We start from the raw sequence: 25,244 nt of genomic DNA, 5'->3' as shown, positions 1-25,244 counted from the left end.
CATCACCCGAGCATTGTGTCCATGTAAACACGCGGCCATTGTTCACGTCTAATACGTGCTCAAACTCGACACTCCAGAAATCGATCTATTCATAGAACGTGTTGGTTGCGATTATATAAACACTCGACCTTTCACTCGAGAGCGAGAAAGAGCAAGGTGGCGAATAAAAGGAACAGAAGACAAGTGATGTTAAAATGAACATTTATAATGACTCTTTGTTGCCGTCGCAAAAATAATCTTTAAAAAACAATTCAATTATTAACACTGAAATGCTGACTTCACTGGTAGTCCACGAGTCATAAAACACAACTCACTGAATTTCTTTTACAAACACAGTACTACAGTTACATTAAATAGTCATTACCGTTAAATCTATTAATGAATAATGTTCAAATAAACTAATAATAAAAACAATGACACTTTTAAAATCCTCTCATTCCCTCACCATAGTAGCTGTTGTCGTTTTATCAACAGTGTATCATTTAGAAAATATACTGCTTCTGAGATGTTTCTCTGACAAAAGCAGAAAACAGACTGGCAGCATAACAATAATGGTACATGAGCTCAAACGTCGTACAATTACGGTGATGTTTTTCAAGGGGAGTGGAAATGGGACGTAACCATTCCAGTGATCTAACATTTAGTTATGTAGGCTGGCTGCCTTTTGGCTCAGTATGGAATTATTTGGCACTCTTGCTGACAATATTTTGCCATAAAAAGCTTTCACACTTTTTCTGAAATGGCACAAGAAGACATTTTTATCCTCTCATTTCTGAATAAATTCAGAGGACTTTATCGATTTTTCTTTTTTTAAAAGACATATAAATGCTGTCCTAGAAAGCCCTTAAGGTAGTTAACACTGTGGACTTTCACAGATTCTCCTCGTCACAAACGAAAGACAGAACCGTTGTCGGTAATATCAAAGAGAAATGTACCCAATCGGCAACATCACGTTTCTTAGTTTGGAATATTTTGATCTTATGCTGTCAGTCCATTTTTTTTTCTGAGATGGAAAGAACAGAGGTTAAAACGAAGTAGAAACCAAACCCCGAAAGAAATTTTACAATGACGTGAAAATGGTTGCAAGGTACCGGCATGCTTTCTTCAGTTTACACTTAAGCAAGCGTTCAACCCTGCAGAATTGTCCAGATAACCAGAAAAACAAAAGAACAGTCTCGCAGAGTTTGACAGTAAAAGTGGTGCAAAATATCCAACACGTAACATGAGTTCTTGGGGGATGGAGAAGGTCAACCAAGTTCATGGGAGGTTCAGAGGGTCAAAGACAAAAAAAATGGCCTCATATCTGGTTGGCAAAGAATACTGTATTTTCTCAGACGAAAGGGCTCAGAAATACCTTAATCCGTTTAAAGGGCGGACACAGTAGCAGGTGCTCAGTGTGATGAAACACAAATCGTGATATCGTGTAGGCTGAGAGAGTGAGACTCATGGAGAAGAGGTTGTAAGAGAGGAGCAAGCAGCCTTAGCCAGTTTGTAGCTTTTAAAACCAGTCCTAGCTTTCTTGTGAAAGGGCTCCGTGTGGGCGGATGAAACGTCCAGGATACATTTGGAGTGGAAATAAAAACAAACATAACAACTTTTGGAATGATACTGTAATTCGTTTTTTTTTTGGCATTCTGACATGAAGCCGTAAAATGCAACGACATGGGATTTGTAACACAAAATAATGAGAGAGAAATATCATTCATGTAACTAGGCCACTCAAAGTCTAATAGGTTTCCTCTGTGATTTTGATCATGTTGAGGTGGCAGAGGCAATCTTCATTTTTTGCTGGTGCCGATTTTGTCTCTTTGTGATCTGACTGTAATATCAGCCAGACCTTGAGCTTGCATCCCTCAGTACCTTCAGCCCAGTGCTTCAGTCCCAAAAAATTTGCTGGACAAAATGAAAGCCGTGTTCTAATTGATAATTTAAAGCAAAAAAAATAAATAAAAAAGGACAAACAGATCGCTCCTGGTTTCACATGTTCGCTAAAAACAAAGCACTCAGTGATTGACACAAACCTCTGCTGAAGGGAATGTGAAGGAGAAGCCTTCAAGTGAGGAAACAGGTGCTACTTTTCTATTTTGTCTGAGACTCCAGCCCTTTCCATCATTCATGAGACCCAACAGGGAATAAATACATTTAAAAAAAATAATAAAAGTAACATCAGAGCAACAGCAAAGAATGAGAAGAAAAAAAAAACTCTTGAATGCCAACATGGTTTGCTTCATTTCACACCCAGTATGACCCCACTGATCAGTAAAGTGCATTTATGCAACACCAAACAAACAAGATAATGTTGACAGCGAATCGGAAGTTGTGTTAAAACATATCTGGTTCATGACTATGGCCCGTGTGAGGCCTACCTGACTATAGCTGAAATCTGTTATTGACATAGATATTAACTCTACATGTATTTGACATTCCTGCCCTGAATTTACATTAAAGACTGATATAACATTCGACAGAAATTAAAAATAAAAAAGTAAATGGGTACATTCATAGATTAGATCTGGGCTTTCAAGCTGTGACATTAGAAATAAACCCTTGAAACATTATGGGACAGGTTATATGAGGTTCAACCTGTTTTGTAAAAACAAAAATAGATGCATGCCTGCTATCTTTAAAAAAAAAAAAAAAAGCAAAACACAAGGAGCCAATGCACTGAATAACATTTTCACGTTTGCTTGTTTCACATTTTTAATACTCCTCACTTTACCCTAAAAAATCAAATGATCTTCTTCTCGGATGATGTGTAGAGAGAGATGATGAACTTCATTGATGAGAATTGGATCTGAGATGTGTGTGTGTGTATGCGTGTGTGTGTATGTGTGTGTGTGTCTTTTTTTTTCTTTTTTTTTTAGGGCCAACATGACAATAAATGAGCTCCCTCCCAACTCACGACATAAAAAGAACAAAACAAAAAAACAAAACAAAAAAAATCTTCTTTTCTTTTTTTTAAACATGAGGCGAGTAAACTTAAGTGCTTTACATTTGACTGCATGCAGCGTTATGTCTTTGAATGTTTTGCGAGAGACACCTCGCAAAAAATTTTTGTAAGATTTTTTTTTCCTCCATAATTTTTTTTTTTTTAAACTTTTGATACCATGCAATAGAAGACGTGCAAAAAGATAACACCTAACTCCACAAACACATTTTTGATTGTTAATGGTATGTTATGAATGCTTATAACATGTTATGCTTAGTCCATGCTGGCCTATAGAGACATTTGTGAGACAGCAGTACTTAAGCCACAGGTCAAACAAACACACAAGGGATGCATGGAGTGTAAAACAACATGGATCCATAAAAATCACAATCTTTAACTCTTACTCTATGTACCTATGGGATAAAACAATGCACAAAAAGTTCTTTGTCCTTTGTTTTCTTAAGTAATGTATTTGATTATCTTTTCTTAACTTAAAAGACAGTGTTTGATTGGCACTTGATCAGCACTTCTAAACAAGTTATTGATATCTAACATTTGATCGCACATCTACAATTTCAGAAGCTGCGGAGGTCTAGTTTGGCACAGGTTGTACTATGGAGTCTATTATTACTTTTGCTATCTTACCAATACTGTATAGTATTCTATACACCTCGTTTTATGCTCCAGCCTTTCAGAGCATGTTTCTAATCAACAGACCAGACATCTTTTCAACTAAAATATTTTGTATAGTTTACTTATCAAATAGCAGCATTTTCATAACTTACAAAAAGTACATGTAAACCTATTCATTCAAAATCTTAGTAATTTCAAAGGTTCATACAACAGACATAAAACACAAAACAGGACAACATGCTACTATATTGCTTCCAATATTCTTTACATTTTCTTACTGTCAAACTAAATCATCAATGACAGAAATATGGACACCACCGGTTGATGATGAGTCATCATAATGCACAAACAAATCGCGAAGCTAATCTTAATCAGGCTTAGTTGGCACTCTCATCATCCACACAAATATAACATAGTTCACATTGTATCGACAACGCTGGACTGCATTTGGACTACAAACTAGAATAGCTACAATAAAGTACATATAGATCATATGACATGACATATTGTATTCCACAGAAATGAATTCTAGTCATTTTTCAGATAAGAGGATATGCATAAAGGATGTCATTGTTTCGGCTTGAGGTCACGAACAAGTTTCCACCTTACACTCGCTATCTTATGCATTCTGTCCTTTCTATGCTTTGTTTTGAGGCTGAGACTTGAGCTCAGTTTGTTCAGCCAACATATGAATATTTATTCAACCAAGATTTGCCTTCTTTTGGAAGAAAAAAACGACACTTTCTCTTCCCTTAAAAAGGCCAAAGTTCACGGTCTAAGCTTTTCTAAATCCTACTTGTTCTTCTTATAGAGGGAATTTGATACTTTGAGCTAACGTTGCTGGTTGGTCTTGTGGGTGTCACAGTTTTGGAGGCAGGTGTTTTCTGTGCATTTTTAAGCCTTGTGAACTCTACGGCCTGGGAAAATATTTTCATACCCTTATGACCTATAGTGCATAACTCCCACCAGCAGCACACCCAACACACCGCCCATGAGAAGACAAGACAGGAGGAAGGAGAAAGAGGGGGAGAGCACAGTGAAGGAAGAACCACAGACAGGGTTTTTAGGACACAGGAGGAATCTCAAGAGGGGTGAGAAACAGCAACATGCAGGGGGAATAAAATGTTGAGAGAAAGAGGAAAGTTAATGAGGGGCAGAGAGAAATAGTATTTGGCACAATGTATAGATCAGAGAGCTTAGAAGGAGAGCTCTCTGCAGTCAAGCAGTCCAGTTGCATTGATAAAACATCCCTTTGTTTTTGTGCTTGTATCTTATTATATGCTAAAACCTTGGGCAGTAAAAGGTTATCTTATGCTATGATTTCATTAGTGGCCCGATTGTAGTTATGGATGACTGTGAAGCCTTCCAGACACGTAGTGAAAGGAGAGATTTCAGTTAGGAAGAAAGGCTCACTGTTGCAATTGCCACACATAATGTTCAGACACAAAGACCTGTTTCAGACACCTGCAAATCCGTCTGCTTTCGAACATGAATTATGAAAAATGAAAAGGCTATTCGTTAAATTTCCCCAAAAAACGGGAGTGGTTCTGATTTGTGTTTTTTTTTCTTGGACGCTACTCAGCACCAACCCTCACAGCCGTGCAATTCAGAAAGCTGATCATAGAGCTTGGGTTGATTGGGGGAGTGGGGGGACGGGGCACTTGAAAGATGTCTTTAGAGCGGGGAGGTGGACGTCAATAAGGACTGGAGAATACAGTGCAGGAAAAAATGTGGTGGGAATAATTTGTGGTTCGCTGATCAGAAAAATGTCCGCTAATTTAAGTGCAGTGCATTGGTACTGGTAAACAGAAACATCACAAGACGCTGGAGTATAAATGCTCTTGTGGAGATATCCCTTCTGTCAGTATTGGTAGTTTTTTTTTTTGTGTATGTGACATAGATGTGCACATTAAAATATACTCACATCCCAGCAGGGACAGACACGCTTTACATTGTGTTCTTAATGTCTCACAGTGCAGTCTTCAGAGACCCAGTGTACTCAGGATGAACACCATGGATAGCAGCACAGAAGGAAGCCAAGGTAATCTTCGAGTGCTTGGAAATGCTCTAGACAATTAGCCTCCCTGCATTAGACAAACAATTGCCCATAAAAGACAACGATGCCAAAACATTTCATGATGTTTTATTACATGCTCCACCCGAAGTTAGAGAGCGTTAACGTGTTTTGGGAACGATAACAGGCTGCCTGGATGAACTGCAGAATCGCTTTTTTTTTTTTCCCACTTTTCTATTTTTTTTTTTTGTCTTGATGCAAATTAGGAAGGATGGCTCGCAGAAAAAGCGAGTCCAAACCTTCTTTTCAAGTGTCACTCTACTTCCCTTTCATTAGTGTATGTCTCTTGACTATTTGGTACCCTTAATGTAAAGGCAATAGTTTCTTTGTTCACAGATATTGGTTCATACAGCTTTTCTTATCAAAATGCTTTTTGTAGTGCTTTGTTCTCTTTGCGAACTGAACTGGTTTAGACACTGCGTCAAGGTAGTCTGAGCTTTAAGTTAATTCTCGGGAGTTACAACAAATGTGTGACTAAGGCAAAAACATTGTCAGGTAAAATCTTTGTCCACTATGGCCAATTGTTTTAAAATAAATACAAAAAAAAAAAAAGACCTGCAATGGGAGTGAGGATGGACTTCTTAAGACTGGATTGCTTTTCATCATGAAATGCTGAAATCAATCCTTTTTCATTAGGTGAGAGGGTGGGTCAGATCCAAATGGGCTACTAATGGCTGGACGACACATCAGCTCTTTTTTCTTTTTTATTTTTTTTACATCAAGTTAAAGAGAGTAGTCGCCAGAGAGGTTCTGATTTCATGGTAAAGGAGATATAAACCTAATTCTATAGCACCAAGAACGGGTTAAAGAACAACATATTTCTGTGTGTTTGTATTTGTGACTGAATATGCAAATATGTTTCAGCGTTTGTGGGTTTGTGGGAGCATTATCTATGTGTGTTCATGTAAAATATATTTATACATTCCTGTGTGTCTCCTCTATCCTCTCACATTGATTATTTAACCCCTGAACTATACTTGCAGACAGCAACAGTGAAGTTCAGACTGGGTTTGAGTTATACATTTCTTTCACTGCAACACAATATTTGATCCCTGTAAATGAAAAATAGCGATAGGCTAATATTGTTTTTACATTCAGATCAACCTGCATTCACAGGTTTAAATAATCTATTTGTGTTTGAATGAGACCATGTCAATAAATAAAGGATGAAAATATATAAAATACCCAAATTTAGAAACTTCAATTATGATATGAGCCAGAATCAGAAACATATGTCAACATAGATATGATTTCTTTAAAGAAATTATACTCAGATTGCTTCCCCATTGACTGAGATGACCTCAGGTGCTTGTCATAAAACCTCTCCCCTGTTAACAATGCCTTCTGCATTGTATACAAAGAGCAAGGTTTGTAAAACAGCTCTATCAGCTGGCTGGAACTTCATCTGATATGCTCAACTCGCCGGGAGCTGAGGTTTGCAACTGAAATTAAAACCAACACAACCCAAACAGAACAAAGGAAATAAAACAGCTATGAGGTTTTGGAGGAGGGTGAAACCCTGCGGCCTCACCCTTGAATCTGCAGCTTGGCAGTGGACCAGTTCAGCTTACTCTGATCACCATCGTCAAAAGGACTCGACACAAACTTTTAAAAAACATCAGGACGTCAGTCCTAAAAACACATTCACATATCACACACACTTATCTTGGTTGTCTCCCCCACCTCCTCCTTTGTGATTCTCTCATTTGATACTGAAATATTAAACAGATATTTGGACGTTTCTTTTTTCTATTCATCGTGACCCTCTCAATTCCCTTCTATCTCTGTCTTCATCCTTTCCTTCTTTTCCTCTTCTTTTTCCTTTTAGCCCACCTTTTGTGGGTTGGTAGCGCGCACGCCCTGCTCGTACGTGATCCGCTGGCTGATCAGATACTGCGCTGCTTGCGTAGCGGCTGGCGACCCTGTTATGGTAACTTTACGGTTCCGAGTACCAGGAATGAACTCTCCCTTTTTGGAGATCTGGATGCGGGCCCCTGTTAGCTCCTGGTACTCTACCAGCGTTTTCCCTCCTTTCCCCAAAATGGCACCGACCAGATTCTCGGGCACAGCAATCTCAACCACGTCCTTGGCCCCATCTGCAAGCTTCTCTGTTGCCAGTAGGGATGAGGCCATCAGTGGGGATGAAGCATTTAGGTAACCATTGGAAGCCCCTGTAGCAGCTGCTAGAGAACCCAGGGAGAACCCCCCGAGGCCTGTTGCAGGGTGGCCAGCACTGCCGGATGCATCGCTGGCGTAGGAGGCCAACAGGTTAGCTGCAGCAGCAGCAGCCGGGTTAGCACTGGCTGCTACTGCAGCGAGGACCCCAGAAGCAGCTGCAGGGTTGAGGCCCAGGCCCAGGGTGTTAGTGTTGTAGCCGTAGCTGGCCAGGGTGTTGAGGGCTGAGGTGATGGCCAGCAGATCGTTGCCAGAGAAGCTGGACATGGCGGCGGGGAAGGCGCCCATTCCCGTCAAGCCAGCCTGGCCCAGAAGGCTGGAGGCAGTGGCAGCCGCTGCGGCTGCATTGGGCAGCACCTCGGCCGTGTTAGCGTAGGGGGAGCCGGTGGGGTTGGAGTTGGCCACTGGGCCAGAGACGTTGGAATAGCTGATGTTCAGGCAGCTGCTGCTCTGAGGGTCCTCCTGGATCTTCTGCACTATGATTTCCACAGCCTTGCGGTTCTGTTCGGGCTCCCCACTGATGGTCACCACTCGCTCCTGCAGGTTGATGCCTTCTGGCTTCTGGGAGAGCTGCACCCAAGCCCCTGACTGCTCCATCACTGCCTTCACTGTGGCACCACCCTTGCCAATGATCAGCCCAGCTGTGCTATTGGGCACGATCAATTTGGCCTGTGGAGAGATAGAAAGATTGAAGTAGCAATAGAAAAAAAAAGGTAACAGGAGAAAGATTTAATAGCATAAATGGCTGACAGAAAGAAGGATATCTCTCACTGAGTCAGAGTACTACACCAGCCCCCGCTTTACTCAGCGATTTGTTAATCCCAGGGGTTTAGGCTGCAGCTGCCACACGGCTCTGTCTAGCTATGAAAGACTGTAGGTAAAAATAACCACATACCCTCACATTTTCCTGACCCTACCAGACTGTGGGTCACGGCCTAGAGAACAAGACTTGCGACTAATAAACAAGGTGTCCTGGAAGTGAACTGTTCCTACCACATAGCGACCACACACACACCCCTCACGACCCCTGAATGTCCGGCCTCTCACCTGTTTGACGCGGTCGGGGTTGACGGTGGTCTGTGGCTGCAGTATGCTGACTGGCTCGGGTTTCTGGGCGCTCTGGGGCATCTCGCGCACTTTCTCCGCAATAAAGTTGTGGACGCCATTGAGGGCTTCGACTGTACCCTGTATCAGACAGACACGTTCTGTTGTTCCTGTTGTGACGAGAGAGGAAGAAGACAAAGAAAAGTGATCAGTTGCTGTAATATTGCGACGAGTGGATACTTGGTGAGCAGATTTGAGGGATTTGCTATAAGGGGGCCGGACAAAAAAAAAAATCTACATTTATATTAAGATGTCTTGGCATTGAGAAATGTTCCTTGACATTTCACAAAGAGACCCAATTACGAAGCTATTCCTCGCTTCCTCCATTTACACAATCAACAGAGAAACAGCTGAAAGAAAGAACCGTGCTTGGTTAGCGAGCCACAGGGGGGGGGGAGGAGGATTCCTCTTCAATGATGTAACTCTTTCACTGCTGTAAAACTGAGCCCGTCCGTGCCTCACAGCCCTAACAGACTAAACACACACTTGTTTCGCCCTCTAGGCTTCTTTCTACACCCACATTGACGACCCAACCGGCATACCGTTGCCATGGTAAAGGGGCCAAGCCGTGGAAACAGGTGATGCAACAGGGAGTCCTTTATACTTCGCTAGCACGATTTTTTAAAACACTATCCCTTTTGTGTTTGTTTCTTCTTCTTCTTCTTCTTACTCTCTTGAACATTTCACTGTTACTTTCTTAAAGTGTCTCCCGATTACTTAACGGGCTGCAAATATCTCAGTGAGGGAGAAAAAAGTGTCACCACTGACGAGAAAAGACCACGCTGATAAGGTGATCTTGTGCCGGAGAAGTGCTGCTCTGCTTCGCAGTCGCTGGCATTTCCAACGGTACAAGATTGTGCGACGTACACATCCGCATCCGTCCTTGAAGCCGTTTATCAGCACTCACAGGAAATGCTAAGATGAATCCAGGGAAATTAGTCAAAGTCAGACCTCATTGGCTTTACGCCACAGACATGTCTAATAATGGGTTTAAATAGTCAATAGGTCAGCCGAAGCATATCAGGAAAAGCAGTGGGGGACTCTAATTGGGTAAAATGGGGGAAAGGACACCTGACCTGCAACTGACCTTATTTACAGAGTCTCCTAGTTAAGTTGCTGTTAATATATAAACAGTATTACAAAATGTGTTAAAGTCCCTAGTTGACCCTATTTCTGACCGTCGCCTTATTTTAACTAAAAATAAACCAAAACACAAATCCGACTGAAAGACAAACAAGCGGGCTATAAATGAGAGACGCACAGTTGACGCCTCCTGGTGTCGTCCTGCACCTGCCTGTCATTCTTGTAGTGACAAAGTGACAGCCTGAAGCCTGCGAGTGCAAGCACTTGACCTGCCGAAGATACAATTCATTACATAAATCACATGCGCGCCACTTTCTAGGCTTTGGCCGCCGACGGACGTTTTTTAAAAAATGTCAGAAGAATCCCGGGGCAGGTGTTTGAAAATGAATCAGACAAGATAAACAGTGTTATTTCCTATTATGCCCATTTCCTGTTGTTCCCCCTCGGTTTCTATTAATGTTGAATATACTGCAGGATATGGTAAAAGGATATTAATTCTCGTTTGCGAAATGTTCGTGTATATGCAGCTGGGATACAAACAAAAGGGCACAAAATATAAAATATGAGGAGGTTGGAACTAATGTGTGCAAAACCTAATTAGACTGGAGGTAAACATAAAAACTGGGCCGTGCAGACAGTGATTTCACCTTAGTCTGACTTATTTAGACTGAGCAATCTCTTTGTTTGTCCTACACCGATGCAACACATTATAAACTAGGCCATCTCAAGACATATTGTCTGTAGTAATCATTGCTTTAGCTTCACTTTTCCAGCATTCAAGGGGGAAGTAAGGAGGTCCCTCTGCTTTGCTCGGTACAGCAACCTCGAGTTAAATGTAGAAAGCTCTTCAAGGAGTGATAATACTGCTTCCAGGTCGGTTTATCCTAAGGCGGTATACGACTACAACTTTTGTCACCTAAAGAGGACGTGAAACTACTTTAATTCTTTCCATTTTTGCTCTCCACCCTTCCTCGATTGCTTGCATCAGCATTTTGACTTCTGTCTTTCTTTGAGGGTGACAAATCTCTTAATAAAAAGGTCTGGGTTTTGAGATGCAGTAAGAGTTAGCTTGTCCTCTTGCTGGCAGTAGGGGAGAGAAATGTGTCAGTGCCCCTGAGAGCACACATCTCAGCCTTCACCCCTCCCCCTGAGAGCAAGGACTTTCAGGTCTTCTATCTTGATCCTGAAGTAAGAAAAGTTTCAATACTTCTGTCTTGTTGCGTGAGCTTCCCTGTGATGAGAATCTGCCTTCGCTTGTCTAAATCCTTTGTCTGATGTATTCAGACTGTTAGCAAGCCACACGTAAAGTATCACCCGTAATTACTGTCATCACATCGGCAGATTTTTAAAGTAATTATTCACACTACAAACTGAGCTGAAATGTTTTTGTTGGAGATCCCAGTGCCGACTATATTCATCGTGTTACGTTGTTGCCATATGGCACGCTTTTGTAAAATGTAAACACTGAAACGAAGGGATCTTTTGTACCATGCCATTTATAACTACTAAATGAAAAACAGTCTCCTGGACAACTTTTACATTACTTCACTGTTGTTGCCGTCTTTGCAAATTAGACACACCATGCTTATCATGAGACTCACTCTTTCTGGCATCTATACAGACAAATACGGCATTAAATTACAGACTGCTGCATGTATCTGGTCCTAATCAGCTGTTAAGATAGACGAGTTATTGTTACCGGTACATTTCGAAATGCAGACAGAAACAGAATACTGTGGGACCTTTTTAATAAGCGATAGCATCATTTAGGACTGCAGTAGTGTAGGATCTAATGTCTGTGTCGCATTAAAATACACCAGGGATTTTACTATAGGGAGGGATACTGACACAGAGTGCAGCCTTCCAGGTTAACAGAACAGGAGACTGCTGTTGTTTGACGTTACACATGGTCAGTTTAAGGGTGTTAAATGGCAAGGTTGGTGATATCTTACATGTTTTGTTATTATATGTGAACAATCTTCATGAAAATACCAAAACCAACGCCATTGGTTCCTTCAAAATCTATAAAAAATTACTCAGCAATATATAGTTTAATTTTTCTGATGCTGACCACTGTCTGGAAGAGGAAATTTGCATTTGTAGTGGGACTATTTTCAGCAGCGGATTAATACGCTTAAAAAAAAAAAAATCAAACACATCAAATAAATCAAATGGTAGAGAGGCCGGAGAGCTGTGCTGAAAAGCAGACACAATTAAATCAAGATGTGAACTGGAAAACAACTGGTGGTCGCACGACACCGTTTTTCATTTTCATTTTCATGTGAGGACATCTCGCTGTGTGGTGAACGAGGCTGTGCAATCAAGTACAGCTCCATATTAATACTAACTGTGACAAATGACAACATTTAATGTCATCCTAAGCAGGAGTGACACTGTCCCACGGGGAGCATTAGAGAGTATATACTGCATATCGTAATGTATTCCATGTGCAAAATGCACGGAGCTAATAAACTGAATACTAATAACGGAGGGTGGTGTGATGGACTTCAGAAACACTTTGTGAAACAAACAAACCATTAAAATGTTTTACTCGTTAATAGTGAACTCATAAAATGTGATATCCACTGTATTATTCAAAGTACTGATAGAAGGTGGTGTACGTCCTGTTTTTATTATTTCACGTTAGGCACATTACTGCAACATTTTGTTTAGTCACTGCTAAAATAGAGCACTGTCATGTTACGGACGTACCTGGTTGCATTAATATTTTATGTAACTGCAACACAGTAAATTATATTAACAGATTTAATACAGTAATTAAAAAGGAAATCTGGCATTTTGTTGCAAACAACACACAAAATAGGATTTAATTTGCCATTTACTGCTAGGATTACTCAATACTTCAGTATATACTGACACCTGCAACAGAAGCTGACAAAGAAAATGTCTGGCAACGTAGTAACATGTTTCATTAATGGGCAAAAGAAGAGAAGCGGAGAATAATTCATCTCTAACTACTGCCTTTTCCTCACTTGCTGAAGTTCTTTATTAAATCACTAGGTTTGCAAGCTCATGCCCATCATAGCACTACTCCTTGTGACAAATAAACTGACGTCCTCGTGCCCCTTTAATCAACCAACTTTTGCCAATCACTAAAACAATTGCAGCAGCTGTTTGGTTGCCGTGTAACACGGAGACACATCCAATATTGTGCTTGCGGACTGGACAAACAGAGAGGCTTGTTCTACCGACACAACATTAAACACCACTTATCACTTGTATGTGATAAAAACAGAGCGATACTTCAGAATACTACAGTGTACACTGAGGTGCGACAACAACAAGACTTCCTTTGGCTTCTCCTTGACTAACGTCCACCGCGAAGACGTTGTGAGATATGAATCAGGAGAAAGAGGAACAAGGCTGCAGTTTCCATTAGTTTGAACTCCCTGCCCATGATGTCATCCTGCACATAAGTGATACTGTCCTATAGGGAGCATTAGTGAGTATATACAACATATGGAGATAGAGTTGGAAAAGCGTACTTTGGCTGGAGTTTCTTTGTCCGCTCCCTTCTCGAGGAAATACCTCACTTTATACCCAGTGGAATAGTTTTCCAGTGTGAGGTCACATTTTATGATTGATATTTTAATGATCAGATAATGGAAAACATACAGCCAGTGTTTCTATGACATCACACACATCATCTGTTCGTGCTGTAAGTAACTCAATACATGTACTTGGCCGTAGCCCAGCTGCACAAAGCAAAGACGGGTTTGAAGTTTTGTTTCTAAGTTTATGTTCAAATCGTGAACTCCCACGGCTCTCTCTGCAGCTGCTTAAATATGCGGATGTGTGTAAGTAGGTGTAAGTAGGTGTGTGTGTGTGTGTGTGTGCTGAATGCACAGTACGAGTGGGTGAATGCATAGCGTGCCGCATTTATGGGGGCTCGTGTAATCCAACCATGCAACAGTTCAAATGGGTTCAAGCCAAATAATAAAAGCAAGAAAGAAATCAGTGCCGACGTGCGAGGAGGCAAACATGCAAACAAAATTTTAAGAGAAGTATGATGTCATCTTATCTGGACTAAACTCTCCCAACTACCAGGAACCAAATCTGAGAGAAACAGTGAGTGGGGCGGAGGAAAGAGGAAACTTGGCGTGTGTTGGAGCAGCTTGAGTACAGCTGGGAGAGGGGTCATGTCCACAGAGAGAGATTGAAACGGGCTATTTCTGGGCCTGCCCCCCTGTCCCCTCGCTCACATACAATCATGCATCATCCACACCCTTCACTATCTCTCTGCTCATCCATCTCAGTCCACCACAGCAGGGCCCAGTTGTACAGTTCCCATCAGGACTTTGAATTCACGGTCTCATGTCTTACGCTGACGGATGGGAGAGACGTGAAGTGGGTGGGAGTCTCAGTCTGAGCTATCACAGAGAGGATTGCAGAAGAAAATGGCTGCACCGGTTGTTGTCCCTTGATTTCTCCAGTGTGCCATTGTGCTGTAGTTGTGCCGCAGGATGAGAGACGAGGGCGTGAACTGTGTGTAATGGCATTAGCATGCTAAATTCAACAACGGAGGAAGGTAAACAGATGTTGCCGTCAAGTTTGACGCGCTGAAACAAACGCCACTGAAATCCTGGACGGGATTTTTCATTCACATCTATATGTCGCTGTTACAAACTTCCCCAAGCTGCCCATACTCAACATAACTAGTTATTTAAAGCCTGATCTGACTTCTCAGAAAGTGGCACTCTCAGCTATTGTGCGGTCTACAGTACCAGTCGTTTCATTTTACTTGTGTGGGCCAGAACAACCGCCCAATCAAATTCTTGCCAGCACCCTCTCCCCGAACTCCTCTTCTCACTCATCACGATAATGAGTAGGGGGATGGGCAGAGCAGGTGGTGGCCTATGAACACATCCACAATCCAAAGAGAGAAATAAGGATACATATAACTCCTTTCATATGTTCCTATCCCAGCGAAGCAGCCATAATTCACTCCCTTAAACATAGTTGGCCTGGTGTGTGGAGGCTTTCATGCCGTGCCCCTCTGCACACGTGTCTTTTCACCATGGATAATGGTGGAGGAGGAAAGAAAGTACAGGAGAAATATTTGCGAGCGTATCTCCTTTTCCCTCTATCCCCACCCTCCCACCCACCTGTGCTTCCAGTAATTCCCTGCCACGGTTCAGGCAGTCCAATATATCACACGCAACTCCCAGACAGAACGGGTCAAATTCAAACCATCTTGTGCATTATTCGCCTGTGTAATATTTAGCGCTCTAAATAATCTAAAGACTCTCTTTCAGGCGAGATCGCTGAGGTCACGTTAAACACATTTAATAATAAAGGTGGCTATTATGATGGAAAAATGAGTCCTGGGGAACAATCTGTCTTTGCTATCTTTTAGTGGTGGTTGCTTAAGGCAATTAGAGAACTGACTGTGAACCCTATACTTCAAAAACATCTGTAGTATTTCTGCGTATTTTGTACTACTCATATTTCAGAGGTCATACGCACTGCTAACAATCTAAAGAGGTAATTATGAATACATATACATTTAAGAGGACACTACCACAAAGGGATTATTTGCTTGCATCAGTTATCACAGAAAACATCTGGACATAATAAGCAGCGAGGCTCAGCACCTGTTATTTTTCAGCAGGTTGAAGCCTCCTCTGAGGCATGAAGGACAAACACCCAGACTCCGTTTGAATTTGGAGGATAAGACGGTTCGAGCTCCGACCTCCGTGCGATAAGGGTCACCGAGCACGAGCGGCCTTGTTTTTCCTGACACCCTGACTCTCCCGGCACAATTAATGCTTTTCGATGTATACTGCGTCCTCTGCGCCACACACACACACACACACAATTTGTGCTAATTATTTTTGGGAGGGGGTTTGCAGCCTCATGCAAATTTGCAGACAGGTGTGACAGCTCTTGTAATGCATGAACACATACCTGTGTATAAAAAAAAAAAAATGCAACCTGCGAGCCAGACGCATTAATGCCGTGCAGACTTGAATGCTGCGTCTCTGCGTGCACGTTTAGTCCTTCAAGGACGTAACGATAATGAAGATCAAAGTGTTTACGATTGCTGTAATATTAAAATCGACTGCAATTACTCATGGAAAGCCAAATGAAGAGGACATATGAAATGCTCTCCTGCACCGCGGCGTTGCTCCTCGAGCTGGGTAGAGAGCCAGACGACTCCTCTCATACATACATAAGCCTTTATGCTCATCGATTTTAATTACCGAGTGTCCATTCTTACCTGGGTAGAAGTCTTTGGATTTGGACAGCTTAATGGTGGCACCCGTCTCTTTCTGCAGTTGTACGATGGTCTGGCCGCCCTTGCCAATTATAGAGCCGGCTGCATAGCTGGGGATCAGCACCTTCAGGAAGTACTCACCCTCCTCTGGGGGAGAGACACACAAAGTGGGAAAGGGTCACATCCCGTAAAGTAGCCTGGCACATCATCATGTATCTCATATTGGATCCCAACCCCCCCAACAGCCTGAACAAGCAGAACTCCACAATGGGAATACATAGCTTTGACACATATAGGGAAAGGTAATAACATCATTTTCTGTCTGTATTCCTCTGGTGAAAGGAAGGTTTCTGGAGGGAGATTTTGCTTTTTGAGTTCTTTGTAGGTTTCAGTGCATTCACATTTTTATCAGAGATTGGTGACATGTTCTGTGTCCTGTCCCAGATTTCTTGTAGAGTAAATGATGACCTCCTTTCCAGTTTGCAGAGGTCTAATTTTAACTGTTTTCAAGGAGTTTTTTTAGCAACCTCTGACTAAATACAAAGCCGGGTCCGGTGTTACAAATCATTCTTCGCACAGACAAATAAAAAAGGTTGAATTAACGATTCAATTTGGACACAAAACTGGGGCCGTATTTTTCTGAGGGAAAGAAAGTTACACACGAGAGGGCTAAACGCAAACACGTGAAGTCGTTATCCACGCAGTTCATGAATGCCACTACAGAGTGATCCTTCTTAATTAACAGACGTGAGAAGAACATATGGGAACCAATCCCACAGATTTGTTCAAAGGCTACACTGCCAAGATGGTCTAAATCTCCTCCATTTTGGAAGGGGCTTCCGTGGCTTACGGTGGCTTGTAGCAGTCGGTGATTGACAGCACGTCAGTTTGAGGAATCTGCAGCTAGACATGTTTCTTTCTTTTGGTTGGGAAAGTTTCCTTTCCCTACCAATGCTTAATTAGGAATTAATCAGCACCAAAGTGGGCAAAGTGTCTGTCCAAGAAAACCCTCATCATGTTGAGTGTGCTAATCTAGTAAAAAGCAATCAACCACATATTGAGCATGAACCCGAATATAATTAAATAATCTGCCAACAATACATTAATAGTATTATATTTATAGATGTGGAGCGGCTGTTATTTCCAACACCCAACCGAAATCCAAATATTATATCGATGACATCATGGTAAACACTTGGTACAGGTGCGTTTCTAGCACCGATACAAATAATCCTCCTCTCCATGCTGATTTCGATGCAATGACGTCATGGTCGGTCCTTTTCAGCTGCCTCGAGGGTGACGTCACTCGAGCGGGCAGAGATGTAAAAAGGCACTGTCCATCTTTGCACAACGAGATTTCTAATACGTTTTTCGAGCGTACTATGATGGGGATTTTTTTCCGAATCGAGGATTGCCAAAGTCACACGGACTGCCACCGTGTGTCGTCTCTGCATTCTGTGTTTTTGTGGAGGTTATCGAATGTGTGTGTGTGGGGGGGCTTGACCGGCATAGTGGTGGCAGGAAAGACGGATGGATGGTTGGATGGTTAGATGGATGGATGGATGGAGGTGGACCGCCCGCCCTGCACTGAGACCAACCTGTTGCCTCAGTAATGCACTCATTAGATTCAGATGTGAATGAACATGGCACTGTGACATTAAGGAATTTCACAGCCTAGATGTTAGCTCCTCTCCTTATTGCATTAATATGCCCCTCATGTTCCATTCAGACACAGGCTTGTTTTCGTGCACATCACCCATAACCAATGCCTCTGACAAATATACAGACAATGACATGATTGCTAATGGAATTCACTTTTGATTTAGTTTAATTAGTCATGGTTGTGGAGACAATCCCAAATCCCAGAACATATTACACCCACATTCACCTGAAAACAAGAGATGTGAAATGAAAATGTACACCACCATCGAAAGCTAGTAAATATGTTGGGTGCTGGTCAATGTGTCATTTTTCTGAGAGCATCCCAAAAACAGAAATAGGAGATAAACCTTGACACAGACATCTCGTAACCATCCACGTTCATCTCTGGCCGTTGTCTGATCTTTAGATTTCCATGCTATATTGCAGTCAGCCCTCTGCTTTTCTCACAACGAATAACAATAAAATGACCTTGGTGGAAAAAATAAAGATCATGCATATCTGACACGGTCACCGTAAAGCTTCTGTGCACTCACTGCCATCCCGAGATATCTGCTATCGTAGCCACACAGGAGGATTTAAATTGAATGATGCTGATTGCAAACATCCAAAAAACCTGTTGTTGACAGACAAGCCAAAAACCCCACTGCGTAACTTTCTGCTCATCTTCAACCAGAGTAAACCCAGCAGGGGAGGAAGCCACTAAGATTCCCTCCATCGCCCTCACATCCACGCTTGCTGTCATTAGTCAATAATTAATTCTGTCCTAGTGTCTGAGATCACAGTAACAGGTTTTAATGGCGTCATGTGGTAGAGTAAACATGGCAATCTGTTGCTGCAATCCGCCAGGGAACCGGAGCAGTGGGGCACATTGGGAAGCTGAGCCAGTGGGGTGTTAGTTCAAACCCCTGCTTCCAATCCTGGAAGGATAGCTTGGAGGAGAGACGCGGACACTGAGCCAAATGTGTTTAGTTAAGTCACTCTAGGGGGGTGGGTCAGGAGGAAATGCCTTGTGACCGTCCTCCCTCCTTCCCACTACCCCTCCAAGTACCCATTCTGCATTTCAATGGACTAACCTGCTGCTGACAGGCAGCAAGGACGACGGAACAAAAATGAGCAATAATGGACAAATGAGATGTAGGTGTGTGAAAATGCACGTAGTCTAACATGATGGATAAATTCAACAAGTCAGACAAAAAGAGTTTGAGGCTTACCCATTCTGAGATCTGCTGCTTCTCAAGTCCTCTGTCAGATCGCCATCAATGCCGGGGCACAATCTCTAAAGGGGATCTTAACATTAGCCTAGGCATAGGTGCAATGGTAGTGTTGAGGAATGCGGCCAGTCGACTTTTTCACGAGGTCTTATTCATCAGTGGGTGCAGAAAAAGAGATTTCACCGCAGCATCCGAGCCATGCCTGCAGCTGGCCAGAGCCTCAATTGTCTGAGAAAATGCTAATGCAGGCTCTCAGTGTTTTCAGTGAAAGACGGCACGCATTGTTCAAGCCTGCATCGGTTTGAAGGGGGGGGGGGTCTTCCCTGCCGCATCACCCTTTTCACTGCTCTCATCCATATTCATCGAGTGGCCTGTCCGTCTGCAGCAGCGCGCAGGACTGACACCTCGCTCGGCCAATGGGTAGCCTCCTCCCTCCAGCACGTCATGTCCCCACCCACCGATGCCGGTCCCAAAAAATTGAATTTTCTCCCCCCTACTCCGCCTCTTTTGACGCAGCACTATAAAGTATGGCAGTCCATTCACTCACTTTTTTTAGTGGAAAGTGACAAAGGTGAAGTGGCTGGGAGAGCGCGATTCGGCGGTGAATGGGGAAAGCATGTAGAGTGACCTTCAGCGGTGACTGAAGAGGTGTATGGATAACATAAGCAGATGATGAAGGAGGTGGAGGAGGAGTGATCGGAGACAACGTGCCTTACGCCACCCACCCTCCTTTCCTCCCTTTCCCCCACCCCCAATCCCTTAGACGGCCATGTTTGAGAGGGCGGAGGGGCTCATCAACCATTGCAAATGGCAGTGCCGCAGAATGGTGGAGGGGGGTGATGAAGCCAATCACTACGCCTATAAATCTTACACCGAGAGGTATCTTAACTGACCGAATGTGTGTAAAAACTGCAATGTGCATGTGTGTTCAGTATCTGCGTGTGGACACGAGGAGGGGGGGGTCCAGCTTCATTTAATAGTGCTTTCCAGGGAGCCTGTAAAATTGCTTTTTTTTTCTCTCCTGGCTGCTGATCAGTTTCATCCACAAATCAAACCCTAACACCGTGGCCCGTTTGGTTTAGGTTTATCGAACATCTTCCAGAAAATTCTAGCATTCTCATTAACTGAGAGATGCTTTAGTACATAGACACAGCCTCCCTGTAGACTCCACTCCCTCTCGCAGTCTATCTATCTCCCCCTTTTCTCTACGCTTTGCTCTGTCTTCATTTCTATCGCTCTCTCTCGTTCTCTCTTTCACTGCCACCTGGCAAATTCACAGTCCGCTCACGTCACATCGCTCTGCAAGGGCACCTGTGTCCTTCCCACCAAAAAAAAAAAAAAATATATATATATATACACAGCTTACATTCCTGTGCCAACCTTTCCATTAGCAACATTACGAGCTCATACCTAATCCCTCAGCCACACAACCTTTTTGGGGAGGCAAACGCTTGCCAGCAAACATGGGCTCAGTGTGGGTAATTAGAAAGAGAAATGAATGAAAGATGTTCATTTTGAGGAGAGAAGGACAATGCTGATAAAAGAAGAGTAATTTCCCTCATTCAGTGTCCACGGCTCTTAATGCACAACAAGGGGGGGCTCGGCTTTGAAAGAGCACGGGCTTTCTTCTCTTTGTTGGAACTGCCAGTCATGTTAATGATCAGTTCGGCAGGAATAACGTGATCAATATCAGACGTAGTCGAGGGGTTGGTGATTACAGGGACGGCTGAGGATTATCAGGCTGTCTCCCACTACTGCCAGACAGGCTGTGAATTTGCAACGTTACACATAACGCATGCAGATAACATGAAACGTGGAGGCGACGCTAAAAACAAATTACAAGAAGCGCGGGGGTGACAAGATATTTCTGAAACATCTGCTTGTCGTGGTGGCCATTACAAGTGGTCTTAATGTGAATTTCATGTGAACATGGAGGGAGCTTCGGTTCCTGAGCTCAGCCTGTAGCACTGGGCTCCTTTTTCCCCCTTTAAATTAGACACTTATCAGAATGACCAGTAGACTGGCTGCCGTTTCACCTCTGTAAGTCTAATAGAATAAAACACTTAAATGCATTTATAGCGATTTTAGAGAGGAATAAAGGGTCTGTAGACCATATACCATTCATACATTAATTGGGATTTACATGTGAGTAATACTAAATTTAGCAACTGTGATCCTTAAATCAGTCACCATGGGCTTTTTGCCATTTTAGAGAAATTTTATAAGAAAGTAAGGCAGCAGAATTTATTTGTCAGACTACATATTCTCTCACAAATACTGAACATGCATGTTAAAATAAATAATCTCTTAAAGGCCTTTAAAAAATAGTTTCTCTTGTATACTGTATGCATTTATTTTAAATATTAATATATACTATATGTGAATTGCACGTGTCAACCTTTAGTCGGGGGATGAGATGATGCTTACAAAGGGGATTGTCTCATTGCTTTCTTGATAAAGTGATCGTGTATTGCACACACGCATATTAAATCTTGCTTAGGAGGCCATCGGGAAAACCTTCTTCTTCAGAGTCAGACACGATTAATTGAGCAGCTCCAGACTCTAGGAGTATGCTGGAGCTGTGATGTAAAGGAGCACAGAGTCAGGCTGGTAAAATGGTGTCTATTCTTAGTATTATTATTTATTTATTTTTAAGATTTTCCAAACACAATTTCACACCGTCTAGCCATCCATATCACCTGGATCCTGGGAGGAAATATCAGGGGGCAGACTGAATGCTGAAAAGCTCGCCGACTTCTCTGTTCTACAGTGGTTTCGGGGGTGCTAATGGAGGACATATGGGGGCTGAATCTGCACTAAAATACTGTCTGGTGGCACAAGGGTCCTTATGTGCCTTGCTGAAATTACATTTCTGAGGTGCAGTGAGGTGCAGCAAAGGCGCACTCATGCTGTCAGAAATGGGATATAATGCCACTATCGTCGAATGGCAGGGTGTCCGGGACACGGAGACAGACAAAGCAAGTTTCAGTAACATATGGTGAAGAAATTGCCTGTTCTCCACGGACGTCTAATTAACACCAAGTTCTTGAATAAGTGGTGAGTCCCCATGTGCTGCAGACCATAGCAATCACAAGCTGGAATAAGATGTACAGTATAGCTGGCACGGTGAATCAGCCGTCATCCTCACTGCTGCAAATTCGACATCTTACTGATGAGTAATGAATAAAGCGACCGTGCACACCTCCTTGTTGATTCGGCCACCATTTCTCCTCCAGAGAAGGAAATCAGGATTTATCTCTTAAAATGTTCTGCAGTGTTTCCACACAGCAATAATCCCTGTAACATCTCCAACGTGTTATTATCCTTCAATTTAATGTGTGAGTTTAGACTTTATGGGGGGGCGGGGTTTCTTTAATTTGTCAACAACTCACACCATCCAGCTAAGCTCCTTGAGCACTTACATGTTTCTAATTAGTGTTTTTTTTACTATTTCATAATTGTAATCCTGTGTAACTGTGTGCTAACGCTTGAGACAGCCTAAAAAGCTTGGCATGGCATACACCATGACAGGCTAACAAAAATACCAAACAGATGCTGAGATTTGGCTAACACCGGCAACCTAAAAATAACGTGACTTTGATAGGAATCTAGGCTACGAGTGGGGATGAGTGTATAGCCTATAGTAACACAGGGTTGTGTGATTTTTCACCTCAACGTTTGCTTGTTTTAAATCAGAAGAATATTCCACTAAAACCTCAGAAATCCGGCACTACATCTGTATTTTTAAGTCGGTGTTCACAAATCACAACCCTCCAGCTTTGAGACTAGTTTCTTTTTAGGTTTCAGCACCTTGTATTCAGTTATCAGGCCATCAGAGTGCAGATTTGTGCCGTACCAAGCCTTACATGTGAATGGCTCTCAAACTAAAGGATGCAGCAAGGTGTTTGACTTCACCACTCATTCTCAGGATGTTTCACTTGTCATATATTCTCTCTTTGCTTATTCCTGCTTATATCTGTCAACAAAAGGCCTCCTCACATGGGGAGTGTGCTCATTTATTTCTGGCCTCTGCACAAGAGAGAGCATTAGGGAATCCCTGTCTTAGACAGACTACAGCCACAACACCACCACAACCAGAGGTCATATTAAAATAAAAAGCCTCCACACACGGATCATCACCTCTCTCACTCAGTCTTCATATCATACCTCCAGATGTGGAGCAAGTGAGGTGATTGGGTTCATACTCAAAAGCCTGACCTGAAGCTGAGGAGGCCACACTGACTCACTGAGGCTCTCCCTGCTGAGATATGCAGCGGTGTGAAGTAACCAGCCATGAGCACAGTCAGTGTTTCAAAGTGCCAACTGCACAGGTGCTGCAGCCCAGACCTGCCTTTATTTTTATTTTGCATGCATGCATTGTGTTTTACACTTCTACCAACACGTTAGGAGAGGTGCACGGTGGATGAGCTGCTTCTTGTGTGTGTCTTACCTCCAATGTTGGTGCGCTTGGTACAGCCGGCCTCCTCCGCCGGAGTTTCCAGCGGTCGTTTGCGGGAGTCCGCGTTATCCGCGTCCATGAGGGGCTGCTGCAGGCTGTGGAGGTTCGGATTTGAGTATATCCCGTTATGCTCCACGGCTGCTCCTCCACCACCGGCCATCATCATCTTTTTTCCTCCGGAGCTGTAGATAAATTTGCGCTATTGCCCTCACACACACACAAACACACACGCACACACACACACAGCGCCCTCACACTACCACATATCCCGATTACGCGCACCGCGATATGAACGACAAGTTTTGGGTGTCTCGAAACGCTCTCAAAGGGATCAAAATGTCAGACAACACCGGGATCAGGGTCTCCTCTTTCCGCTTGCTCGTCGCTGTCGTCCCCCCCTCCTCTCTCTCTGCCTCTTTCACGGAGCTAAATATAAAAATCCCATTGAGTGAAATGCGCTCATTTAACGCGCACACACCGTCCACCGCTCCAACGGCATGCTCCTTATTGTTGACGCGCAAAAACAACCCGCGCCTTAAAATAAAGCAGCAGCTCAGTGTGAGAGGAGACCAGCCATTTAAAAAACAAGTGCAACAGCTTCGAGGAGGTCTCAAGTCATCTTCACGTCATGTTTCTCTGCTGAAGTCCTCCTGTGTGATAAGTGCGGCTGTTGTTATTGTTGCCTTTTGTAGTGCAAGAGGGGAAGAAATAGAGTTTGGGAGCTCCACGGAGGACTACAGTGCCACTGACCGGCCGAAAGACGAGGCCAGGCAAGCCAAGATCTGATCTGATGTGAGGCGAGGAGCTTTTCCATGTCAGCTCACTGTCTGTTAAAGATGTTTCATTAGTTTGTCCTCGTTTTATACTTCAGTTTGACTTTTTCTTTTTCTTTTTTGAACCCCTGAGCCAAAAATGATAACAGAGGAGGGACCTAAAACATTATGTAACACTCAGCAATGAGTCATCTCAACTTCCACATTAAAATATAATTGATTGTATTTTTTATTTTCTAACACTAAAAATACATTAAAAAAAAATAAAAAGGCTGCACCTGTTTCTGACTTGTTAAAGGACCAGTGCAGAGAGTTTAATGGCATCTAATCAGAATCAGAAATACTTTATTAATCCCTGCAGGGAAATTGTTTTTGTTACAGCAGCTCCCAAACGGTAAGTGAGATAGTAAGTGAACAAGAAAACAAAACTAACACTATACACCTATACGATATCCTATTTTAACACTATACACACACATGTATAAATAACAATTAAATAAAAAACAAGTAACAGTGAACTATGCAATATGTAAATCTAAAAAAAGAATTTAGTTTTTCAGAGACTGTACAGAGAATACAGCTGTGAACTGTGGATTGTAACCGCCTCATTTCACCCTCTGCTTCGTAGCGTTAAGGAGACACTGCAAGATGCTGTAAAATGTCAAAGCTCCCATGTGGAGACAGAGTTTAGTTTGTCTGTTCTGAGCTACTGTAGAAACATGGTGGATTCCGCCAGAGAGGACCCTCTGCGTCTGTGGATATAAAAGGTTAAAAATAATACATTTTAAAAGGTTTTTCTAGATACTCAAAAGACACTTTACACGGTGAAAACATCAAACATCCAAACAGCACAATAAAAACACATTAGACAAATAAAAAATGTGTTTTTGTTGACTTGAAGGT

General features: G+C 42.7%; 1 protein-coding gene across 2 annotated transcripts; it reads right to left on the bottom strand.

The window, feature by feature from the left end:
• Window positions 1–1,618: 1,618 nt before the first annotated feature.
• On the bottom strand, window positions 1,619–24,475 carry nova1 (NOVA alternative splicing regulator 1). Of its 2 annotated transcripts, none has more exons than XM_027273718.1 (4): window positions 23,560–24,475; window positions 16,240–16,383; window positions 8,859–9,025; window positions 1,619–8,480 (listed from the first exon to the last, which is right to left on the bottom strand). In XM_027273718.1, the coding sequence occupies exons 1-4, from the start codon at window positions 23,732–23,734 to the stop codon at window positions 7,461–7,463; spliced, it is 1,506 nt and encodes a 501-aa protein (XP_027129519.1). In that variant the 5' UTR covers window positions 23,735–24,475; the 3' UTR covers window positions 1,619–7,460. The 2 variants fall into 2 exon arrangements, with proteins under 2 accessions (XP_027129519.1, XP_027129520.1); XM_027273719.1 differs by lacking the exon at window positions 23,560–24,475 and adding an exon at window positions 19,110–19,514.
• Between the last annotated feature and the right edge of the window lie 769 nt (window positions 24,476–25,244).

The sequence above is a fragment of the Larimichthys crocea genome, chromosome XXII, assembly GCF_000972845.2.
Source record: "Larimichthys crocea isolate SSNF chromosome XXII, L_crocea_2.0, whole genome shotgun sequence".
NCBI lineage: Eukaryota > Metazoa > Chordata > Actinopteri > Sciaenidae > Larimichthys > Larimichthys crocea.
The sequence above is the reverse complement of the archived record's forward strand: the minus strand, read 5'-3'. Positions and strand labels throughout refer to the sequence as shown.